Source organism: Rhinopithecus roxellana, chromosome 11 (assembly GCF_007565055.1).
Source record: "Rhinopithecus roxellana isolate Shanxi Qingling chromosome 11, ASM756505v1, whole genome shotgun sequence".
In the NCBI taxonomy this organism is placed as follows: domain Eukaryota; kingdom Metazoa; phylum Chordata; class Mammalia; order Primates; family Cercopithecidae; genus Rhinopithecus; species Rhinopithecus roxellana.
This window is the reverse complement of record NC_044559.1, coordinates 20263008-20286423: the sequence shown is the minus strand read 5'-3', so window position 1 is coordinate 20286423 and position 23416 is coordinate 20263008. Positions and strand designations below refer to the sequence as shown.

Genomic DNA, 23416 nt, shown 5'->3' with positions numbered 1-23416 from the left:
GATTCATATTTGCTTCATGAATCATCAGTTTGAAATCTCTAATCTAGAAGTTATGTATCCAATGACTGGAAACCATCCATTAGGTTAGAGTCAGACCACAGAGGTTCAAAACCTGGTTCTGCCATTCGATAGCCATATAATCCGAAATAGATTAGTAAGCTTCTGTGTGCCTGAGTTTGCTCTTCAGTAAAATGGAAATAATCATACCACCCCCCTCACAAAATTATTTTCATTTTTAATAGAAAAAGTACATTTAGATGGCTTAGAATAGTGCCCAAAGAGATGTTTTTCTTGGTAGCCCAACCTCTTCACTAGGTGAGAAAACTGAAGTTCAGAGAGACTGACACATTTAGCATCATGTAGCTTACTTATAGCAGTGCTTATATTTTGACCCAGAACATTAAATTCCAGGTTGAGTATCCTTTTCTCTATATCAGTGATCTTCAATATAATTTTATTGGCAGTAGAACCCCTCTTACCTTTTACTCCTAAAATATTACACAGAACTCCAGTGTATACAGCAGATGCAAGTGGTTCTGCTCTGATTGAAACAGGATTGCAGGTCTAGAGCTCCACTCATGGGTTATACCTCCATGCCGCATTTCTTGCAATCCTCATGACTCTGAAGATTCTAAAGAAAAGTGTGTAAACCACCATACTACAGAATTTAAAAACATGAATGAATATCTAATGACAAGATAGGCTGTGTCTTCATTGCATGCGTGAGCTTCCTTGAGCAAGGGTGTCTGTCTCTGTTGGCACTAACTCTTAAATTTCAGGTATAACAATAAAAAATGAAAGTAGATGAATCCTTGGAAGCCATGGGAAATGATATCAACCAAAGCCCCTAACACCCATTTTGCTGTCACTTAGCAAGGAACAGAAATCATGAAGCTCATAATTTATAGCCTTGGTTCAACATGGAATTGTTTAACATTGCCTATAACTCAAGCTTTTTCTCAGCAGTTTCATAAGTCATAGTAATTGCTTGGCATCCCAGTGGGCAGAGAGATACAGAGATCTGCTGCCTTACAAGCCTTCCATCTTCTTTCAGGACATGCACATCATCAGTACAGATGAGAACCAAGTATTTGCAGCAGTCCAAGAATGGAACCAGAACGACACGTACAACCTCTACATCTCAGACACGCGTGGGATTTACTTCACTCTGGCCATGGAGAACATCAAGAGCAGCAGAGGTCTAATGGGGAACATCATTATTGAATTGTATGAGGTATGTAGCCAAAATTGTCCTTCCCTTGGACCTATCTTTTTCATGAATTTTAATGGTATAAACACAAGCGCTGGAGTTCTGGGTTCAGATTCCAGCTGTACCACTTAGCAATTGTATGATTTTGGGCAAGGGACTTAACTTCTGTATGCCTCAATTCTAGTAAAATAGAGATGAAATATTTACCTAAGGAGATTATTGTGAGATGAGAGATGACGGATGTAATGCATCTAGTGTAGTGACTGATTCAACAAAGTTAGTATTCCTGTATGTATAAACAGTTGATTACTAGACAGAAATTAAGGTACTTGGCATAGGTGATTTTTTAAAATAGCTTTGTAAACTCTGTGTTGCTTTTGTGGACCCTGAGTGGAGGGAATAGTGCTATTTATGTGCCTTAAATTACTTGGAAAGTCCTGTTTTATGAACAAATTTTATAGGAAAATAAAAGTGAATATCAGTGGTTGGAATGAGAGTTTTTCTAAGATGCCACCAGATGCCAACATCTGTGCAGGGTAAAAAACTGGTCTTGACAGGAGTGTGTCACTTATATTGAGCTTGTTAAAAAGTGTGATAACTAAAGAATAATTAGGAAACCAAGTGACTCCATGTAGTAACTGTAGTGAGAAAGAGAGAAAAAAATAAACTACTTTCAGTGACCTAAAGGATGTGGTACCTTTTATAGTGGCACTATGTGACCTTTGACAGTCCTAGATCCAATGAAGGAACTTGACTGACCTTCTGGATTTGAAGGACTGAGTTGAGCAATGAAGGCGTGTCTCATTATCCAGTATTCACAAGTAACCAGTGGCCACACCCATACAGACTGTGATGGTTGAGATCATTCATAGAGATACGTTGTCTATTCTGGGTGGTGGCCTTGGAGCTGGGTGAGCTGTTCCCTTGTGGGTTCTCCTCTTGAGGAGTAGAAGTGGCTACATACATGGCCTTCTGCTTTACAGTGGTCTCCTCTGAGCAGTGCCTGTCAAAGTCCCAGCAGCCCTAAATTGGTATCTAAGTTGGCTATTCAGTTACTGAGTGATGTGGTTTGGTTCTGTGTCCCTACCCAAATCCCATTTCAAATTGTAGTCCCCACGTGTTGAGGGAGGGACCTGGTGGGAGGTGATTGGATCATAGGGGTGGTTTTCACATGCTGTTCTCATGATAGTGAGTGAGTTCTCATAAAAGCTGACGGTTTTAAAGTGTGGAACTTCCTCACTCCCCCTCTCTCTCTTGCCACTATATAAGACATACCTTGCTTCCCCTTTGCCTTCCATTGTGGTTGTAAGTTTCCTGAGACTGTCCCAGCCATGCAGAACTGTGTCAATTAAACCTCTTTTCTTCATAAATTACCCAGTCTCATAGTATCTTTATAGTAGTGCGAGAACCGACTAATACACTGGGAGGGGTAGAAATATTTAAGATTGCACCTGTTCTGTTAGGCAGAGAGATGATAACATAAAGGCATGGGACAAATGAATGTACATTTTAAAACAAGGAGTGAATGTCATTGGGCAGAAAACAAAATCAGTAGAAATACCCTGATTTCCTAGAGAGTAACTGACAAGTGCTGAAATAATTCCCTTAAACAACAAGGTCCCAGTTTGGGAAATGTTCCAGATTTTTTTATGGAGGTGTGGAGACTAGTAGAGATGACTAAGGGGAGTAAATACCTTTGGGAAGCTTACATTTCTATGCCTCTAATCATACCAGGAGGCAGAAATACACCTTTGTTATTGGACAATAAGTCACATCTTGTGGGAGGGTTTGGATTAATATTCCCAGGACTGAGGCCATTCCAAGTTCCTGTTTGTACAAGTAAAGCCATAGAGATAAGACTATGATTCATGTCTCTGTGATCAGACCCAAATAGGGGAGGGTGGGCATTGCTGCAGATGACCTTGCAGTCAAGAAATTCTGGTGTCTCTGATCCTCTTGGTGCAGTGGGTGAGTTTGCCACTATGCTGCTCTTATTCTAAGAAGGGGTGCCTGAAACTCCTTGGTCATTTACAACAGTGCAACACTGTGATATGGAATGAAGCATGAATCAAAATGAAGAATGTGCCCAGATACATGCAATTTGTTTTCTTTCCACTGAAGTTGGTCTTGTGTTTTCAGTCTTATTAAAGAAAAAAAAAAAAATGCATGGTATCATTGCATCTATAGAGAAGACATAACAGACAGGGCAACTCAAAAAAAAAAAAACAGCTTTCTTGATCTTGTTTTCCATTCAATTTTAGCAGGATTGATTGCATCCCTGCTTTGTGTTCAGGCCCATGAGGAAGGCGGGAGAGTTATGACTCATTTTTACCTTCAGAGAGTTTGCAATCTAGTTTGTTGTGTTTTGAGGGGGTCAGTAAACAAAGTTCCTTATTTACCTGGGGTCAGTAAACAAAGTTCCTTATTTACCTGGCCAATGCTGGAACCGATTAGGACAGCAACAAAGGGCGAGACAAGTGGATATCAAACACAGCTTTATTGCTCTCAATAATTATGCACAAGGAAGTGGGATTGATAATACTGTACCCCAGAATTGAATTCATCCATTCAGTCCCAGGCAGCAATGATAAATCAAAGACTGTCTTATAGAAGCCTGTTCCTATGACACTGCGGCATTGATGTACAAAGGATGTGATCTTTGCAGGCAGATCCCTAAAAGAAGGGCAGGGGTATGGGGATGAGCTGTGCACACGCAGTTCTTTTTCTCAGTGTTACCACTCTGACCATCAGGACTTTTGCTGTGGGGAGGAAATAGTGAAGAAGTGGGAGACATTCCAAGCATAGGAATGGAATAAGCCAAGGACTGAATGGATGGTGCTGATTTGTGAGAAAGTAAGCTAGACAGGCTAATTGTGTGGAATAGATGCTTGTCAGGGACAAGAATGAGGGCTGGATAAGTAGCTGAATTTCAGATTCTAGAAAACATGTAATATCAAGTGAATAAATTGGAACCTGACATTATCTAGACCGTGACCATACTGAAGATTTTTAGAGGTTAATGCTGTTTTGCACCTGGAGATACATTCTGTTTTTTGGAGATAAAGTTCAATTTAATTGGCCTCTAGGAGTCATTAGAATTTAACCTTCTTTACTGGAAATTCTCACAGAAACTGTGATTATTTACCATATGGCCAGTTAGCAAAGAGACTACAACTTTTCTGGACTCCGAGTACCCTTGAGTAATGCAACTGAGAAAACCAGTAAGTTTTTGCATTCAATTCAGCTAAATTAGCACGCTTTTATGGAGTGTATTTTGTTTGGTGATATTAGGACTGGTACATGAGATTCATAATTACTGGAATGATACAAGTGACTCTATTAGGGTAATTATCACAGTCTAACTTGTATTAGAGGTTTGATTCCACCAGGTTGTGGAGTCACAACAGGATAATTCTAACTTGAGGAATTTGGAGAGACTTATAGATGAGTTTGGCTTAATTATAGACAAATTGTTGGAAATAAGAAGAGAACCAAAGTCGAATGAGTAGGGATCCTATTTTATGAATGTTGAGTGACCTTGTAGAGCAGTGGGGATGAAGATTGTAAATATACTGGTAAAAAGCTTGACTGAAGATTCAAGCATTTATTATATGGGCTAGTAAGTATTTCTTTATCTTTTTTCCCCTCATATTTGCATACCCAGAAACTATTTGCACATGTGATGTAGTCCTGTGTGCCAGGTTAATTTGTAACTTTATATTGGAATAGGACATTACACCTGTTTCCCCTCTACTCAAAAGTTCAGAGATGTCTTTAGGTAATTTTCAGGTAACAGGTGGCTTGGACTGACCTTGACCACTTAAGCCACAGGTATATCACTCTATCTTCTGCGTGGACCTCTGGAGCCTCTTCTTGATAATGGAGAGGAGACAAAGTAAACAAGAACTTATTTGGGAATTCACCTTGCAAGCCTTGGCACTGAAAAATCCTTGAACCAATGGAGATCAACCCCACGGAACTCCCCCAAATCTAACAAGGCTGAGATAATTTCCATTTCAAATCTATTGGAGTTGTCTCCTGATGTAGAGATATTCTCCTGCTTGTTCTTTCTCAAATTCCTGCTTCAAAGTACAATATTGTCATGACTATAATTACATAATTAGGGGAGAAAATAACACTTGAAGGCCAAATAAAAATCGATCTCTTCTTTGAGGTGATGTCAAGCCGACCCCTTCAAAACAAGGCTGGTGTTGACAGTGAATGTAGCCTATTGTGTGTGCTTACCATTATTCTCATAACACTCTTTTCATGTCGAGCTCTATTGCACTGTCTTCACATCCCCAGCTATAAACTACGTTTCTTTTTAATTACTCTCCCTAATAAATCAAGAAACAAATATTCTTTCCAACACCCGCAGTTATACTGTGGCAACATTCTCTGAGGTGCCGGTGTGATACATTTTCTTCAGTGCTCTCCTGGATATTTTGCATCTAACTTAAAACTCCTTACAATAATAACCACGGCACACCTGGCAATGCCCTAGACCAGCCCTGTCAAATAAATACATAAGGTGAGCTACATACACACTTCCACATTTTTGCTTCCCACATTTTAAAAAGTAAAAAACAACAGACAAAATTCATTGTAATAATATTTTTTATTTAGACAAAGTATCTAAAATGTCATTTCACTATATGTTCAATGTAAACAATTATTTAGTTATTTTATATTTTTTCCATATTAATTTTCATAATAAGTCTGCAAAATCCTGGATATATTTTACATGTCTCATGAATCTCGATTTATATGCTAGATTTTCACCACCAGAAATACTTGATTGGTATTTAACATTTCATGAATTTACAGTAAGAAAAAAAGATGTACGTACCCAAGTTATTCTCAACAAACTTAAAAGTTTGCCAGTAACTGAATTGGATATCAGTTCTTCAAATTCTATTGGTTAAAATGAAATAAAATTAAAAATTAGTTTCTTCGTCCCCCTAGCTACATTTCAAGTAGCCATATGTGGCCAGTAGCTACTGTTTTGGATTGCACAATCATAAACAGCTTACATGTTTTTTTCTTATTTATCTGTCACAATATCACATTCTTCATTGTGCCTATGAGATTACAGAGATGCGGAGAATTAGTGGCTTGGCTCCGATCACACAGCTAGTGGTGCTGCATTTCAAGAAATCCGTCTGCTTGACAAACCACTCAGGCTTTTCTCATTATTCAGTTTTTTTTTTTTTTTTTTTTTTGCATTTTTTATGGTGGTATAATTTATGTTTAGTAAAATTTACCCTTTTAGTATACAGTTCTGTGAGTTTTGATTTGTGCATTCTGCTGTGTAAATGTGTGCACAAATCACAATCAAGACGTAGAACAGTTCCATTACCCCAAATATCCCCTTATTGCCCTTTTGTAGTCCACCCTTCTCTACCCCAAAGTCACTGACAAACACACACCTGACTTCTCTTTGTCTTTAGTTTTGCCTTTTCTAGAGGGTGAGTAAATGGAATTATACAGTAGGTAACCTTTTCAGTCTGACTTTTTTCCGCTTAGAATAATGCATTTGAGATTCACCCACGTTGTGGAATACATCAGTTCCTCCTGTTTCTAAGCAGCATTCTGTTATGTGGATGTTACAGAGGTTGTTTTTCAATCACCAGCTGAAGACCATTTAGGTTACTTTTTAAAATTTTGCGTGATTATGAATAAAATTTCTATAAACATTCTCATGACCATAAATTTTTATTTCTCATGGGTAAATACTTAGGAGTAGGATTGCTGAGTTGAATGTAAGTATATGTTTATAAGAAGCCACCAAATTTTTCCAAAAGTGGCCGTGGGATTTTGCATTTCCACCAACAAGGTACGAGAGTTGCAGTTGCTTCACATCTTCACCAACACTTGCTTCGTTTGAGAGGGGGAGAGAAAGAGAGAAGGGCGGGGGGGAGAGAGAGAGAGAATGTGTGTGTGTGTGTGTGTGTGTGTGTGTGTGTGTATAGCTGTTCCGATGGGGATTTAGTGGTAACTCATCGCGGGTGTGATTTGCTTTTCTTCAGTGACTAAATAACTGGACCCAGTATACCTGGATGGATAAAATGAACTTCCAGGCTGGGCGCAGTGGCTCACGCCTGTAATCCCAGCACTTTGGGAGGCCCAGGTGGGTGAATCACGAGGTCAGGAGTTCGAGACCAGCCTGGCCAACATGGTGAAACCCCTTCTCTACTAAAAATACAAAAAAATAACTGGGCGTAGTGATGGTCACCTGTAATCCCAGCTGCTCAGTAGACTGGGGAAGGAGGATCGCCTGAACCCAGGAGGCAGAGGTTGCAGTGAGCTGAGATGACGCCACTGCACTATAGTCCAGGTGACAGAGTGAAACACCATCTGAAAGAAAAAAAAAAAAAAAGCAACTTCCCAGCCAGTCTCAGTACTCTGGTCTCTTTGACCATCTTATTGATGTTTCCTTGCCTTTCCTCTCCCTAGAGGCTGTTGTCTTCTCTCTGCTTTATCATGACTTTCAGTTACCCTTATTGGGCCAGAAGGACAGCTGCTTACAGACTCCACAGGGACTTTTTTCCCTGAACCAACCTTCCTCAGCCCCTCACCACAGGTGGGACTCTAGGGACAGCCCAAGGCAGATCAGGGTAATTGCTTTTTTCAGCAAAGCCCTGGCTTCTTTGTCCTGAGGTCTCTAGGAGGTGACCAACAGATGACCATGCCACCTGGACTCAGCATTCCGCCAAGGGGCCTGCTGTCAGTTTCCCTCTGTACTCAAATTGATTCCCAGAGGGAAAGTGGGCCACACATGCTGGACACCTTGTATTGTCCTCTTCTGTGGGCACCATCACAAGCTGGTACCCTTCTCCCCGGACTACTGAAATAATCAGCAGTAGCCAAATATCTGATTTCAAACAACAGTGGGAGGAAGTATGTTTAAAGTTAATTCACTGCTATGTACCTCCTTGGATGAAAACAAGTAAAAATGCATGTCTCATTCTCCAATTCCTTTACATTGCATTTAGTGAGGGTAAGTAGTCTTTCATAATACTTTTGTCTTAGAAGTGTATGTGTACATACAAGTGTACACATTCACGCATATATGGGTATGAGTCCACTGGGTTGCAACATAAATGTATTTCTTACTTGGATTGCAGTCAAAAAGTGAAAACTGTTGGCATAGGACACACAAAAGCCAAGTACCCTTCAAACTTGCAGTCCATTTATACAAGACATGAAGCCAAAAAGCGATTCAGTAATAATGTAAGGGCTTTGAACTATCCAAACACAAGTGGGAAATGTTCCATTTCTTTCAGGCAGGAAGGAGATTGCTGCAGCATTATGTACAACTGCAGGAGAAACACCTTCAGAGCTGCAAGTGGGTTCCCTGGGAGTCTGTCCTTGCTACATCTTTTTAGTCCCCATTCTGCTGGTTTTGTTCTCAGAATATGTGGGGCACACAGAAAATACCTGTCCAAGTGGTGGTGTACTCAGTGGGAAAACATGGTAATGGTAATGGTAATGGTAATGATTGTTTAATTTGTTAACCTGCTCACCTGGAAGATCACAAGAGGTTGCTGAGTGGCTGGAATTCTTTCTGTGATGCATTGAGCTGGGGACATCAGAGGGGGCCACAGTAGCTCCCCGGGAAAAACTGAACCAGGGCCAAGGTGTCTGAGTCTGATCCAAATATTTTCATCGAGGAAGTGGATAGCAAGGCCCTGGGTATATGTGGAAGAGGGTAACTGGTTTAGGGTAGTGAGTTCTCTGGAATCATTAGCTGGTGGTCTAGCAGAAAAGGCATCAGCTCTGTGGCTAAACAGAACACTGAAAGGCCTCCATCAGATAGAAGGTTCTAGAGAATTTCAGATTCCATTCTCTGTGAGGAATGATTAGTATTCAGGTTTAGGAGATGCACCTTTGCAGTTGGTTTTAAAGACTGAGGTGATCTGAGGTGCTCATAGCTCCTGAATAAGCATTTGAGATGCCGTCCTTCCTGAAATGGTCCTGACTTGAAGCCGTTAGGGCAGGGAGGGGGTCTCTAGCGATGGCATGGCTCAGGCATCATGCCCCTCCCCTACCTTGGTTTCTCTGCTTACCTACCCACTGTTCCAGGTAGGAATCTAATCAATTCTATTGTTGGCCCTTTGTCAAATTCCCCTGGTGGTGTCCTTCCAGATAATTCTATTCTCCTCCTGACATTCTCTGTCCACTTGTTTGTTTATTCTTATTTGGTCCAACATTCTCTTTCAAGGCCAATCAGGTTACTTAAAAAAAGAAAAGAAGACTTTTTATTTCGTCAATTAAATTATGTCACTTGAAAAAAAACAAAAAACAAAAAGCCTCACTTCTGTGAAACTCTTGGCCTTTTCTCCCACTGCCATTCTCTCCGAAGTGAGTAAACCTCAGTTAACCATGATACTGGAAGAATGGGGGATAAATACAATTAAAAGTTTAAGATATCTAAGTATCACCCACAAAACCTGCCATTGAACCTATTGTTTATATATATTTAAACTAATTGAATTGTCTTTGGCAATATGCTATTTGCTATTTGCCTTTGAAACATGCTATAACTTCTATGGAAAAAGAGTTAAGGGTATCTTTCTTTGATGCCATTCTAAATATCTGCTTTCCGTTGTCATTCTAAATATCCGTTGTCATTCTAAATATCTGCTTTCCTTACCCAGCATGTCAAATATAAGGAATAAAAGTTGGAGTAGAATTTGTACTTACCCTAGAACCCTTCTGGGTGATAAATCTCCTTTAATCCTCTGGCTGCTTGTTTTGTGGTGATGCTCTTTTCCCATCAAAATATCAAAGGCTTGCAAATCTCAAAACATGGGAACACTGGTGAGTGCTTTACATGGTCTCAGGGATCCTTTGCCAGCCAACTGGGAGAAAGAAGAGGAAGAGGGCTTATTCCACCAATTTCGAAGCGACCATTGGCTGAGTCCCACAGAGGATGTGGGATTTATCCAAAGTCACACAGTGAGCTAGTGGCATGGAAAGAGACAGATGCCAGGCCTCCAAGCTGGATCATCTGCCCCAGGATATCTTCCTTACTACCAATCACAGTGCCTCAGCTTCCACTGTTAGGGAATACCCATCTTCAGGCCTCTCCTGAGCAGAAACACATTATTTGCTAGAAGGGGTAACTCCTTCAGTTCTTGTCAGCCACTACCACCTCAGAGGGAATGTTAATAGTTAATTAAAGATAAAGTCCTATGGAACAAAGTACAGAGACGAGCAAAGTGGGAAAAAGCAGATGGGTAAGCATAGAAAGGGACATCTAGGGGGGTGACAAAAGGTTCAGAGATGAACTTTTAAAACATTTTTCAGAGACCACATGGCATTCAACGTTTCCTATCATGTTCCTTCTTTTCCTGCTTGGAACCCCAACATGCTGTGGGAGTTTCTGGGCCTTCTCTAAGGACTTCTCCAAGACCACAGGCATGTTGGCCCAGCATCGTTCTCCATCTCTCACCTTTTTCCTAGGTAGCAGGTATCAAAGGGATATTTCTGGCAAACAAGAAGGTGGACGACCAGGTGAAGACATACATCACTTACAACAAAGGCAGGGATTGGCGCCTGCTGCAAGCTCCAGATGTGGACCTGAGAGGAAGCCCGGTGCACTGCCTGCTGGTCAGTCACTCAGCCTCATGGGAAGTTCACAGGGCAGGCTGGCCACCTGGGGAAGCTGTGTCAAGGGCTTTCTTTCATCAGAGGGTCTTAGGAACTCAGGTGGTGCAGTGCAGTAATTTTCTAAAACTTGCAGGGCATTGGTCTGTGGACTCAGACTGCAGCACCAGCTGAATTATGCCGGCATTTACTGAGGATCTACTATGTGCTCCATCTCATAGTAAGGCAAAGAAACATATAAGAGAAGGAGTCTGTGCCCAAGGGTCCCAGGCACAGATCAGTAGTAGTAATACATCTATTAACTGACACTGACATGATGCATTGTGTTTTGGTAAATTCTTGCTAGATGTTGAGGCAAGCAAAAGTTGCTTTGAGGTTCTGGTGGAGGGGAGGGCTTAGGCTGGAATGTCCATATTGGACAGTTAATCTGTCAACATTTCCAGGATTCCTATTGTATGGAATATTGGAATAGGCACCATGGAAGACATGATGTGTGAGATAGTTTCTCTGGCTCCAGGTGCTTCTGCTCTGTGTGAGGAGGCAAGACGGTTCGTTAACAATAAAATCCACAACTGTCAGTGCCCTCTGAATAAGGACCTCTGTAAGAAACAATTCTAAGGTCCCAGAAATGGTTAGTTTCTTCTGAGCAAAAAGTTACCTCTTACCACTTATTTGAAAAGATTTATTAACCACTTATCATATTCTAGACCCTATGTTAAAAATTGGGACTACAGTGGTAAATACGGCAAATGGCGCCCTTTCCCTTTGTAATTTTCAGCCTTATTCTATATAATTTTTGCTTCAGGTACTAGGAGGGTCAGAGATAAATGCCTGCTTACCTCTAGGAATTGGTCACAGCATATTTTTTCCCTCAAACCTTACCCATGGATTCATCTTATTTTAATCTGATTTTCTCTTTCTTTCTATTTCTTCATCTTATTTGTATTTATTGTACAGAATATGTCTCCTTAAATCCCCAAGCCCTTTTAAGAACACTCCAATGGGAATAGATGAATAAATAAGTGAATAAATAGAGAACACAGACTTATATAGGTTTTAGATGATGGCTTCAAATATTTTAAGTAAAATTATAAATGGGAACAAAATACATAAAACAGAGACGGAGACAATCTGGCTGAAGAAGATGGAGGGCCTGGCCTGGTTCACTTAGCTTCCCCTCTTCACTCCTCCTGGAGGGCCCTTAGAACTCCAAGAAGCAGAATTGATGGTCAAGATCAGAAATGCGAGAATGTTAGTGTCATCCTGGTAGAAGGAATGGTTAAGTAGGCTTCATAAAGCCAGCCATGAACTGGACCTTGGATAGGTTAGGTGAGGAAGAGAGGGAAAGGCATAAGATTCAAGTTAGGGGGCAGAGGCAGGAGGGCGTTTATGGAAGGTACTCAGTGGAGCTTCTAATCTGAGCATACCAGCTGTCTCAGGTGTGGATGTCTTCTGCCCAAAACTATGTGACTCACCATCCAATGCCTTGCTATTTCTGGGAGCTGAACATAGGGAAGTCCATCTCTAGTGGGGCAGGGGTACAGGTGTCTGGAATTTCCTAGAATGAAACTATTTCCTTCTCCATTTTAGCCCTTCTGTTCCTTACATCTGCACCTGCAGCTCTCTGAAAATCCATATTCCTCAGGAAGAATCTCTAGCAAGGAGACAGCCCCAGGACTTGTGGTGGCTACAGGTAAGGAAAACGTTCCCTGGGCTTCTTCTGTACTGAGAGTATCTAGAATAAACATGTCACCTATTTTTGGATCTTGGACTCATTTGAGCATCAGATGAAAGCTATGGGCACTCTCCCCAGCAAATATGCAGGATTCCCCAAAACCCATCCAAGAACCTAAGATGCAAAGAGCTCCAGGCATTTGTAATTCCTAAGTTCGTGCATCTTCCCCGGGGACACAGAGCAGTCCCCTGTGCTTAGCAAGAGGCCAGAGTTTCTCTCAAAGTAAACTGACCAATCAGAATGGTTGTTTATAATAGGAATCCACACTTTAAGAAAACGTGATAGATGAACTTCCTAGCTCACCAAATATAAGTTGGGGTAGTTTTCTCTTTACACAGATGATTCTTTACAGAGGGTTCCATCCCAGAGCTGTTTTTAATCAGGAGGTCTCTAGTGCATGTAAAGGCTTGTTTACACATGATTAACCACTTGGCTGAGAGCCTGAGGGCAAAGGGCAGAAAAACTTAAGGTTGTATTGTTGGAATCACTGTCCACTGAGCATCAGTCGGAAATGAAGATAAAGCAACTCCAAGATGAAAGCTGAAGTCTCCGTGGAGTGTGCTCTGATTAGCATGCGCTGCATTTCCATACACCTTTTCAGGAATACATTGATGGCATAAAGCAAGGCAGCCTGCTGATCTTAGAAGTTAGAGCTCTGGTGTTGGTCAGCTTATTTTTCTAATGAAAGCAGATAAATTCACAGTGACTTCTGGAGCTGGTACATTCTGTTTTCTCTCATCAATCCAAAGCTCTGGTCCCTGGAGTTCCTACTCTCTAGGCATGGCTTCCTTCTCCAAGCCTCCAACTGTGTGAGCTTTTACATACCACCAGTGACCAACCACCCTCATCGGACTGACAGCTGGCATAGCCTTCTAGCATTGCAGTCAACTCCTGTCGACCCCAGATGGTTGGGAGCAACTATGCTTAATACCACTGGCTTCAGGGAGCCCAGGCTGGGGAGAGATGAGGGCAGGCTCTGTTGCTGTTCCCCTGGCTGGAGGAGTGATCCTCAAACTCTGCAATCCATGTGGATTGGTCTTCCCAACTCAAGGGCTGCTGGACCCTATGCCTCTCCTCAAGACCTACAGGAGGCCCAGGGCTGAACTGGAAGCTACATCAAAAAGTAGGGATGAATAATAAAAGTTAGTATTATCTGAATGTTTAGTGTATAGCCAGGTATTGTTCTTTGTGGCTTGACCACTCTGAACTTCAGTGTTTTCATTGGCAAAGTGGACATAATAGTACCAGAATAATATAATTGCAGGATATAATTAAGCAACGAATTTAAAATGCTTAGAACAATGACCAGGCGCAGTGGCTTATGCCTGTAATTCCAGCACTTTGGGAGGCCGAGGCAGGAGGATCACTTGAGGTCAGGAGTTCGAGACTAGCCTGGCCAACATGGTGAAACCCTGTCTCTACTAAAAATACAAAAATTAGCCAGGTGTGGTGGCGCATGCCTATAGTCCCACCTACTAGGGAGGCTGAGGCAGGAGTATCACTTGAACCCAGGGGGCGGAGGTTGCAGTGAGCCAAGATGGTGCCATTGCACTCCAGTCTGGGTGACACAGTGAGACTTTGGCTCAATAAATAAGAAATAAATAAGTAAAATGCTTAGAACAGTGCCTGGGACATATTGAATACTTAGTACATGTCACTTATCATCATCATTAATATTATAGAAGTTAAAACTCTTCTTCTTACATCAGAAGAATATAATGTGCTCATCTCCTTCAACAGAATCCATAAATCCTATGCATACACTAGGCACACAGAGAAACTCAGGAACCTTGTCCTCCTGCTTTCCAGGCTGAGCCCTGACACTTATTAGGTTTGTGCATTTGGCTTAGTTTTTAACCTCTGAGCTTCATTTTTCTCATCTGTAAAACTGGAATGTTTTCTACCTTGTGGGGGTGTTGTAAAAATTGGAGATGGAAGTGTGTGTCTAAAGACCCAGCAGAGTGCTCAGACCATCATAAGGTAGGATTAATGGTAGTTGTTCTTACTTGTGAAGCATATTGCTTCTCAATTAGTACTTTGTAAATTAGCAAACACAAAGGCATTAAAGATTTATTTTTGAATTTTTTTGTCCATATGTATCAGAATTGCTAATTCCTTTTTATCTCCCCCTGTAATTCTTGAGGCTTTTTGCCATGCCCTGGATTTTTGGGAGGGATGTAACTCAGCTGATGAGATCCTGATGAAAAACCAGGGCTAAGTCACTGGTGCATGCTTCTTCATACCCAGCTTCTCCTTACCCTGCTTGCTCTGGTCACCCTGGGAGGTTATTTGCCATCAGGAAGATAACTATGAAGTCAGCTAATTATACCTTCAGTGGCCTGCATGGAGCCTGCCTCTGCAGAGTCCTTTCCCACATCGGTGCCTTCCACCTTCCTTCAGGTGTCAGCCACCCTGGGCTCTCTCCGCTTCCGCTGCTGACTCCCTTTCCCCACCTTGAACTGAGATGTGGTCTCAGGTAAGCTGCGTGGATAAAAGTATAGCCTGAGATTCATCTCTAACTCCTGTTGAGGACATCTCCGAACAGATGGAATTCCAGTATGGAGAGTTTGGCAATTGCCTTTTGCAAACAGAAACACTAGGGTTCCTAATATCCTTAACACAGTGGTTTCCAGCTAGTATTAAAGACCTCACATCCTCACAGTGCCTTACAGCATGCAAAGCACTCTCCTTGCCTTGATTGCACAACTGCACAATGGTGTAGAAATGGCGATTACTATCCTCCTCAATTTAGAGATGAAGAGACTGTGGGCAGGTGAAAACAGGTGTCTTGTTCCAGCTCACTCTCCCTCTGATTCTACCTCTAGTGCGCTGTTCTGTAGCCATTCAGCCAGACCTATCTCTGAGTCCCTTTCCGTGCCAGCTCCACAGCTAACCACACTCCCTGCCAGGCTTCCTGTAAACTCTGAATGTTTGCACCCTCCTGTTTTTCCTTCTGTGGCAGCCCTCCTCCCACCCCTGTCCCTGCAGGGGCACATTGATTGTACACTGTCAGCTTCCTCTCCCACTGAGCCTGTAGCCACCCCGTATGGGCAGCAGATCCCTCTGGCATCAATGGTGGTGACAGAAGCATTGCTAGCCCTCAGAGGACTTCAAAATTCTCTCCCTTTTATTTTTTTTTCAAAAATATTTAAGGAGCAGAGAAGGATAGCACTGGGAGGAAATGAGGGTAAAAGGAAGTTGTTTAAAGCTTCCAAAAGGGGCATGGGCCCTCCGTCATTTACCACCCAAGCTGTCGGTGAGAAAAGATCCCAGTTCTTCTTCTTCTTCTCCATCTCACTCCCGCTCCTGTCTCATCATACCACTCAAGTGGGCAACAGCTGCATCCCCTTCTTCCAACGTGGTTGGCAGTCACTAGCTGAGCTCCAATTCCACTTCAGCCAGCAAGGCTCGTTTTTCAAATCCTCCTTCTCTGACAACATAACTCAAGCTCTTCCTATCAGAAATCACCCACAGAGTCACCTAGGAACTGTGCATGTTCAAAGATCAACTCCTCCTGGGTACATCTTTTCTGTCCGTTCATCTGGAAACCAACTTTCTGGTCTCTGTGATCAGTAACATTTTCTTTCAGGGGTCTTTTCAACTGACAGAAGATATTTCCATGAATAGAGTTCACTGTGAGCCTTGGGTTCTTACCACCATAAGGCCCCCAAAATCCATCTAGTCAAGCTTTGAAAGAGAGGTTGAAGATGTTGACAGAGCCAGCTTCTAAGGAAGGTGAGGGATGATAAACTAGATCCTTAGAAGCGATGCCAGGGATGGAAGATACACAGCTCTGGAGCAACTGTCCTCCTGCCTTCCTCTCTCTTTGTCACCCTTGGTAGACATCTATTGATCACCACTGCATTCTATTCTGTTGAAACCAGCGAATCCTTCTTAACATAATGCTCCAGGTTAGCACAACCACCAAGCAACTTGGGTTGATATTCTCCTCCCCATTCCTCTTTACTTTCCTCACCTGTGTCTTCTAAAACCTGTATCTGGGGAGTTGAATCCAAAATTCCAGGCAGAACTTGATGGATCTACTCACGAAGCCTCTCCCTACTCCTCTCACACCTACTGCCTGAATCCTGAACCATGAGCCAGGGGTTATTTTTGGAAACTTGAGTCTCAAAACAAGTTGGCTATCTGTGTGCTCCCTGATGCTGATGGGAGCTTGACAAGCTGTAGCCTGGCTTTAATTTATCATCTTGAAGCATTAAATGTCAGGAGCTCAATTAACATTTTCATTATTGCATTTTTGTTGTGCTCCTATTTAGGCTACAGATATGTGGGAGCTAACATTCTCTTCCTGCTATTTTTAAAGAAAAAATATCAGCCAATATGATAAACTCTTATATGTTTAGGGTTCCTTCCTGGTTGTCAGAACCTCCTCAAGTGCACGTCAATGTTGGAACATGATCCAATCATTTGTTTTCCCATGCATTCATTCCACAATTATTTATTGAGCACTGTTAGGTTGGGGGCATTTTTTTAGGTTCTGAGAAGAGGACTGCCCATTGGGAAAACTAAATCAATATAGATGGACTAGAAAAGCTTGACCACTTTCTTTTTAATAAGCATAGCCACAAGGTGATGGAGTGCCAGGGGAAGAAAAAGAAGGGTAGAGAGAAGAGGAGAGTGTGAAAGGATGGAAGCAGCAAGTGTGGTCAGTCTAGGCATAAGCCAGGTGACTTCTTTTCCTGCCATATTTGATGGCCATAGTATGCTGAGTATGGTCATCTTCTTCTGGGCACTGTATAATTTAGGTGACATAGTCTGTGCCATTGGGTCACTCAACTGTCTGGCACTCAAAGGACATGTTGACAAGTTGCAAACACACAGACACACAGTTATGCGTGCACACACACACACACACACGCACACACCAGTTTTTCTCAGGCTCCTATGCTCAGTTTCTCCATATGTGTCTACTCTTCCAGTCTTTGCTTCCTTCAGGGAACACCTGTCAGGAGCAATGTAAGAGATTATTGGTATACAGAGTGAATAATTCAAGAGACCTGAACTAATCGATGTTCAGTCTTTGACTCATGTCATTGAATGATGCACTTCTGTCATACTATTTAAATTTTCTCCCATATTGGGTTTTTCTTCCTGCTGGGCTTCTGATATGACACCAAGAAAGAAACTGCACAAATTAGCTGTAAATATTACTTAGAAAACCTTTACTCTCTGCTTCCCCAGCCCTAAGCACACTTAATTGGTAAACTCCTGACAATCTCAAATGATCTGCTTATGTTTCAGGCAACATTGGCCCGGAGCTCTCATATACTGATATTGGTGTGTTCATCTCCTCTGATGGGGGCAACACATGGAGACAGGTAACTGGGTGAATTGAGAAAAAGGGAGGAGGCATTTAGAGTAAGTTCTACCAATCTCTCTCTCCATCCTATAGATTCTCAGTCTCATTATGACTTTGTAGTTTCAAAACACTTGAAGCAGCTGTTCAGTTTGGTCAATTTGGCTGGCAGGTTAGAGGGGTAATGGGGTAAAATGAGAAGGGCATTGGGCAGGGAATAAGAGGAACTGGAATTTTCCCAGTTCACTTATTCTTTCCTTCAGCCATATGTATGTAACAGGTCCAGATGCTAAGTACTGTGCTGGTTGCTGGGGATACAACTGATAAACTGTTTTTATCATTAGTGTGCCAAGAGTTCTTGGCAAGCTGTTCTCTTCACCTTTGGGGATGTGTTTCTGTATCTACAAAATGCAAGGATTAGAACATTAAAACTGACAAAGCCATGGAAGTCAGTGGTTGTTTAAGTATTGTATAGACTGTCTTGAGTAAGTATGAAACAGCTTAATAGATATATGACTGCACGAAACGTGAATTCAGTTTTACAAACACTTATGGCAATACTGTCCAATAGAATGTTCAGTGATGATGGAAAAGTTCTGTATCTGTGCTTGCCCATGCAGCTGTGGAGTACTTGAAATGTGACTACTATGTCAGAGGAACTTAATTTTTAATTTTATTTATTTTAATTAATTTAAATGTAAATACTCTCTTGTGGCTACTATACTGGACAAATAGATTTATACAATGTCAACTAGGTGTCAGGTTCCAGGAGGCAATTGAATAATTTGGAGTCCCTTTCCTTAAAAAGCTCAAAATTAAATAGAAGAAATGGGTTCATAACCAACTAACTATAGTTCAGGGTGATAGTAGTATTTTAGTGGCATTATTAGCACACAAAGAAAAGAGAGGAATACATCCTGCTGGAAAAACCAGGAAAGACATCACAAGGAGGAGTGACATTTTACTAAGTCTTAAAAGTGAGACAGTTTCTCCATGGAGAAGACAAGAGAAGGACACTAAATATCTTGATGGTAAAGGTAGAGTCACCATATGAACTCTAGTTAGATAATTTCCTGTTTGGATCCTTTAGTGAAGATTGCCATCACCACCACCATCATCATCCCCATTTCCACCAGTGTCAGCACTACCAGCATTGTAAAGATTACCAAGTACCTATGAGACAAAAGCAACTATGTCAAGTACTGCAAGGCACACAGTCAAGAATAAGATTCCTACCCACAAGGTCATAATCAGGTGACTGGGGAACAGATACATAAATAAGATCATACCCTTCAAAATGTAAAATAACCTATTATGAGAGCCAAAGGAGGGTGGAAGCTGGAATACAAACTTATCTGGTACAAAATATCCTCATAGACAAACCATTTCTGGAGGTCTCTCTACCTCAAGAAGTAGCTCACCTGACCAGTGTTATCAATACTTTTTCTTTCCTCCTTTCTTAAACAGCTAAGGAATCCACTTTTTCACTCCAGTGCTAGACAGGGCAAAAATGAGCAGTGGCCAGATGGTAAAATCAAGAGGAAAGGATGAGGATAACTTCTCCCTCCTCCCCAGTGCCTCCTCCTGTGTTCCTCATTCTTAGGCTTCAACCCAGCAGTTCCATTATGTGGCTTATCACAGAGCCATCCTTTAGGCTCTGGAGAGAAAAGCCTAGCATTGCAGACTCAGAGTCTATGTTTATATCTGGAATATAAGTGAATCACCCTTAGGTCCTTTGTGCATTGAGGCTCATCATTAATAGGGACATTTTTCTTTTCTTTGAAGATAAATATGAAAAAAAAAAAAAGAGGTTTAGGACTGAGAAACTACTTTTTCTCTCTAAGGTTCCCTGGGGCATATATATAGGAGACCCCTTTCCACTTACCCATTCCCCCTTTAAATCTGTCTGTACCTCCTTATCCTCTTATAGCCTTCTTCACTTAACCCACCATCCCAACTTCTCCATCTAGGCTGCATAAACCACCATCAGTGGTTAAGTGCTGTAGGAATTCTCCAAGCATACTTTCCCCTAGAAGATCTAAAGTTGAGATTAGTTCTCTGCTGGAGAAATAGTTTTCCTGTTTAAGGTTGAAGATTGAAAAGTCCTATCTGGTATAAGCATTGATAGATGTGAGCTTAGGTCTGAAGTTCTCTTGACTCAGAACCTCGTATTGCACTCAGTGCTTAAAAAATGCCTGTGGTTAGATGGAGGGATGGATGGATGGATGGAACACTGAATAAGTGAATGAATGAGTGAATGGATGGATAAGTAAAAGACAAATAGACGAAATAAAGAATGAATAACTTTAGGTCCCTGGACATACTGTGTTCCAATGACCACTTAGAGTAGGGATTCATAGACACCCAACTTGGGTCTTCATCCAACTTGCAGGGAGGTGGTGGCTATATCAGTTATTAGTTTTACCATAGTTGGTGAAAAATTGTCTTTTAAGTTCCTAGATAATGTATAAACAACACTGTAAGACACAGACCATTGACAAATTAGCAGACGTCTGAATAGCTGAGGAAGAAGAGAAGGCTGCGTAGTAACTTAGTTACCTAGAAAGATAGGGGAGTTTCTTCGAAGTCCTACTTTGCTTTGGGTTATCTAGTTGAGCATGCACCTTTTTGCCTCACCTTCATGTAGCATGCTGGTTCACAGTACTAGTAGTGGAAAGAGCCCTGGAAATGCAATTTGAGTGGCCTAGGGAGAGTTATTTGTTTTCTGTGAGCCCATTGCCTCATCAATCAAATGGAGATAATACTTACAAAACTATCTGATAGTGCTGTTGGAAGGTTTAGAACCTAGATGAAACAATGTATGTGAAAGACTGTAAACTGTTAAGCACTATGCAAATGTAAGGTGTTGCTATGATTGTTGTTGTTGTTGTTGTTGTTCCAGATCTTTGATGAAGAGTACAATGTCTGGTTCCTAGACTGGGGTGGCGCCCTCGTGGCCATGAAACACACACCTCTGCCAGTCAGGCATTTGTGGTAAGGAGAGCTCCCTACCCTATTAATGAGCTTATGAGCAGCTTTTTAGTGGAGAGAATTGTGATGAGTTATTCTGCATGGTTTTGTACCCATTTGTACATTTCCTCATCCATTTATTTATCCATCCATCCATTTAATAGCTTTTACATCATCTAACTCATAAGTAGCAATAATAGGCCAGATAATTCAGGTGGGGAGGGGTAATGAATGGGGTGGGTGGTAATGAGTGGTCAGATAAGGCAGAAGACAGCGGGAAGGACCTGCAGTTCAAGTAGCCAAGATCAGTAATCCAAAACAGGAGAGATGGAAATTGGAAGAGGAGGGTTAAGTGTATGTAACAGATACTGAGTTCAGTTCTAGAGAAGTTGAGTTAGTGGTTTCTATGAATATTTCAGCAGAAATGGCCATGAGTTGTCAAATATTTGAAGATCGGGAATGGTCTAGGCTGACACTTGAGCTTTGAAGTCAGTAGCCACTAGGTGGTAGTTAAAGCTATGGTAGTGGGCTCAGTGCCTCAAGAGAGTGAATACAGGGAGAAACCAGGGACTCCTATGGACTCTGCTGAAAACCAATATTCAGAGTGCAGGAAGAAATTATGGGACAGGCTAAATAGAAATGGCCAAAATGTAGAAACTCAGGGGAAATATTTTCATGAATGCTGAAGAAAGGGGTGATTAATAGCATCAAATTCTACAATCAGATCAAGTCAGTTATGGAATAATAACAACCTAGGATTAAGCAATATAGGAGGTTATTCATGATTTTTGTCAGAGTAGAATTGAAACAGAGGTGGGGATGAAAGTTAGACTGTAATAGATTTATAAACGAATGAACAACTGAGTGGATGATAAGCAATGAAATGAAATAGAGACAGTATAGATTATTGCTTTCAAAGAGTAAGATTATGAAATGGAGCTGACGGTGTATATGCAAGACCTTCCACAAGCACAGAGTTGAGTGAGAATAGATGATGATGATGATGATGACGACGACGACGACGACAGCGATGACGACAACTTGTTGCTGCTGTTGTTTTGTGTTTTTGGCAGGGAATGGATGAGTCTCATGTGTATTTATGCCCTGAAGGGAAAGAATTTCAGGCTGCAGATTCAGCAAAGGGAATATTTGGAAGAGTGAATATTTGTAGGTGGACAATATCCTATCTACAGTACAGTTGGTCGGATTCACATGGGCAGGAAGGTGGACCCTGGCCTAACTACCAGGTCTTAGATATTGGGTGATAAACACGTTTAGAGTAATAATTTTACTGGAAAGCATCAGACCGTAATCAGGAAAGGCTTAGGATTCCCTAATGGCAAATCCAATCTTCAGTCCCTTTGGCAAAGACTTAAGAAGGATTCTCTGGGTGCAGCACACCAACATGGCACAAGTATACATATGTAACAAACCTGCACATTATGCACATGTACCCTAGAACTTAAAGTATAATAATAATAATAAAAAAATAAAAAATAATAAAATAAAATAAAAAAGAAGGATTCTCTCAATTTGACCATTTTAAGTGAAACCATATGAAATTGTCATTTTTAGGTCAAAAATGATCAAATATTACCAGTTTCTTAAAGCTCAACCTAGTATATAGTGAAATAGTTCTACCACTATGATATGGAGAGATTATGCAAATAAATGTTAAAAAGATGCGTGGAGCCATTTATAAGAGGAGCGCTTTCCCCCCTCAAGGATGAGCTTGTAAAAGTTCCCAGTGTAATTGTTTCTTATCCTTTTACTACTGATTTATATGTTTTTTTGGTAGTATCCAAATACTAGAATTGCTTGATATTAATGATTGTCAGTATTTATTGAGGGATTATTACATTCCAGGCACTGTTCTAAACCATTTACATGAATTATCTCATTTAATGCTTGACCAACCTATGTATGTAGGTACCTTTCTATCACCCACTTATAATGGCATCAAAAAGCAAACGTGTTAAATACCTTTCTCAAGGCTAGACGTGTACCTGGCAGCACCAAGTTAGGTTTCTGTCATGGATGCTCTTCTGTTCTGGTTGCTAATTTTCTATATACTATAACAAGCACACCTAGGCTTATGACATAGTCCCTGCCCTCCAGGAGATTATACTCAAGATAAGATGTTTAGGCAGTACATGCATCACTAGAAGTGAAAGCAATGTCTGCTAAAGGATGCCGACTGTGTATATTGCTGGAATACTGACGCCTGGTATGTAAGGAGCCTGGCAGCCTTCTCTCACCTCCTGCTGCAGGAGGTGACATGAGGACTGACTTTTGAGAGAAGGATACCAGGAGTTACAGGAGAGGTGAGAGGCAAGCCAAGGAAAGAGAAAACTTTGACTGAAGTCCAGAATTTGAGTAATGTAGGGGGTGTTCAGGAGACTATTTGATTGAGACCAAAAATGTAAATAGAGGTAGGTAGGACTCAGACGAACTTACATGCCAGTTTAAGGGATTAAAGTTGGTCTGGTAGGTAATTTTTTCTGCAATCAAAACCCATCTGCCTCTGTAGAGGAAAGAGCTGTCTCTATTGTGGACTGAGTAGGACTTGCAC

General features: G+C 41.4%; 1 protein-coding gene across 1 annotated transcript in view; it reads left to right on the top strand.

Moving 5' to 3' along the window:
- Positions 1 to 23416, top strand: part of SORCS3 (sortilin related VPS10 domain containing receptor 3) — a 621477-nt gene that overhangs the window by 495436 nt on the left and 102625 nt on the right. The window contains exons 9-13 of the mRNA XM_030940951.1: positions 1055 to 1234; positions 10679 to 10825; positions 12413 to 12515; positions 17820 to 17896; positions 20777 to 20868. Coding sequence (XP_030796811.1) covers positions 1055 to 1234; positions 10679 to 10825; positions 12413 to 12515; positions 17820 to 17896; positions 20777 to 20868 — 599 coding nt within the window. The remainder of the gene's footprint in view (positions 1 to 1054; positions 1235 to 10678; positions 10826 to 12412; positions 12516 to 17819; positions 17897 to 20776; positions 20869 to 23416) is intronic.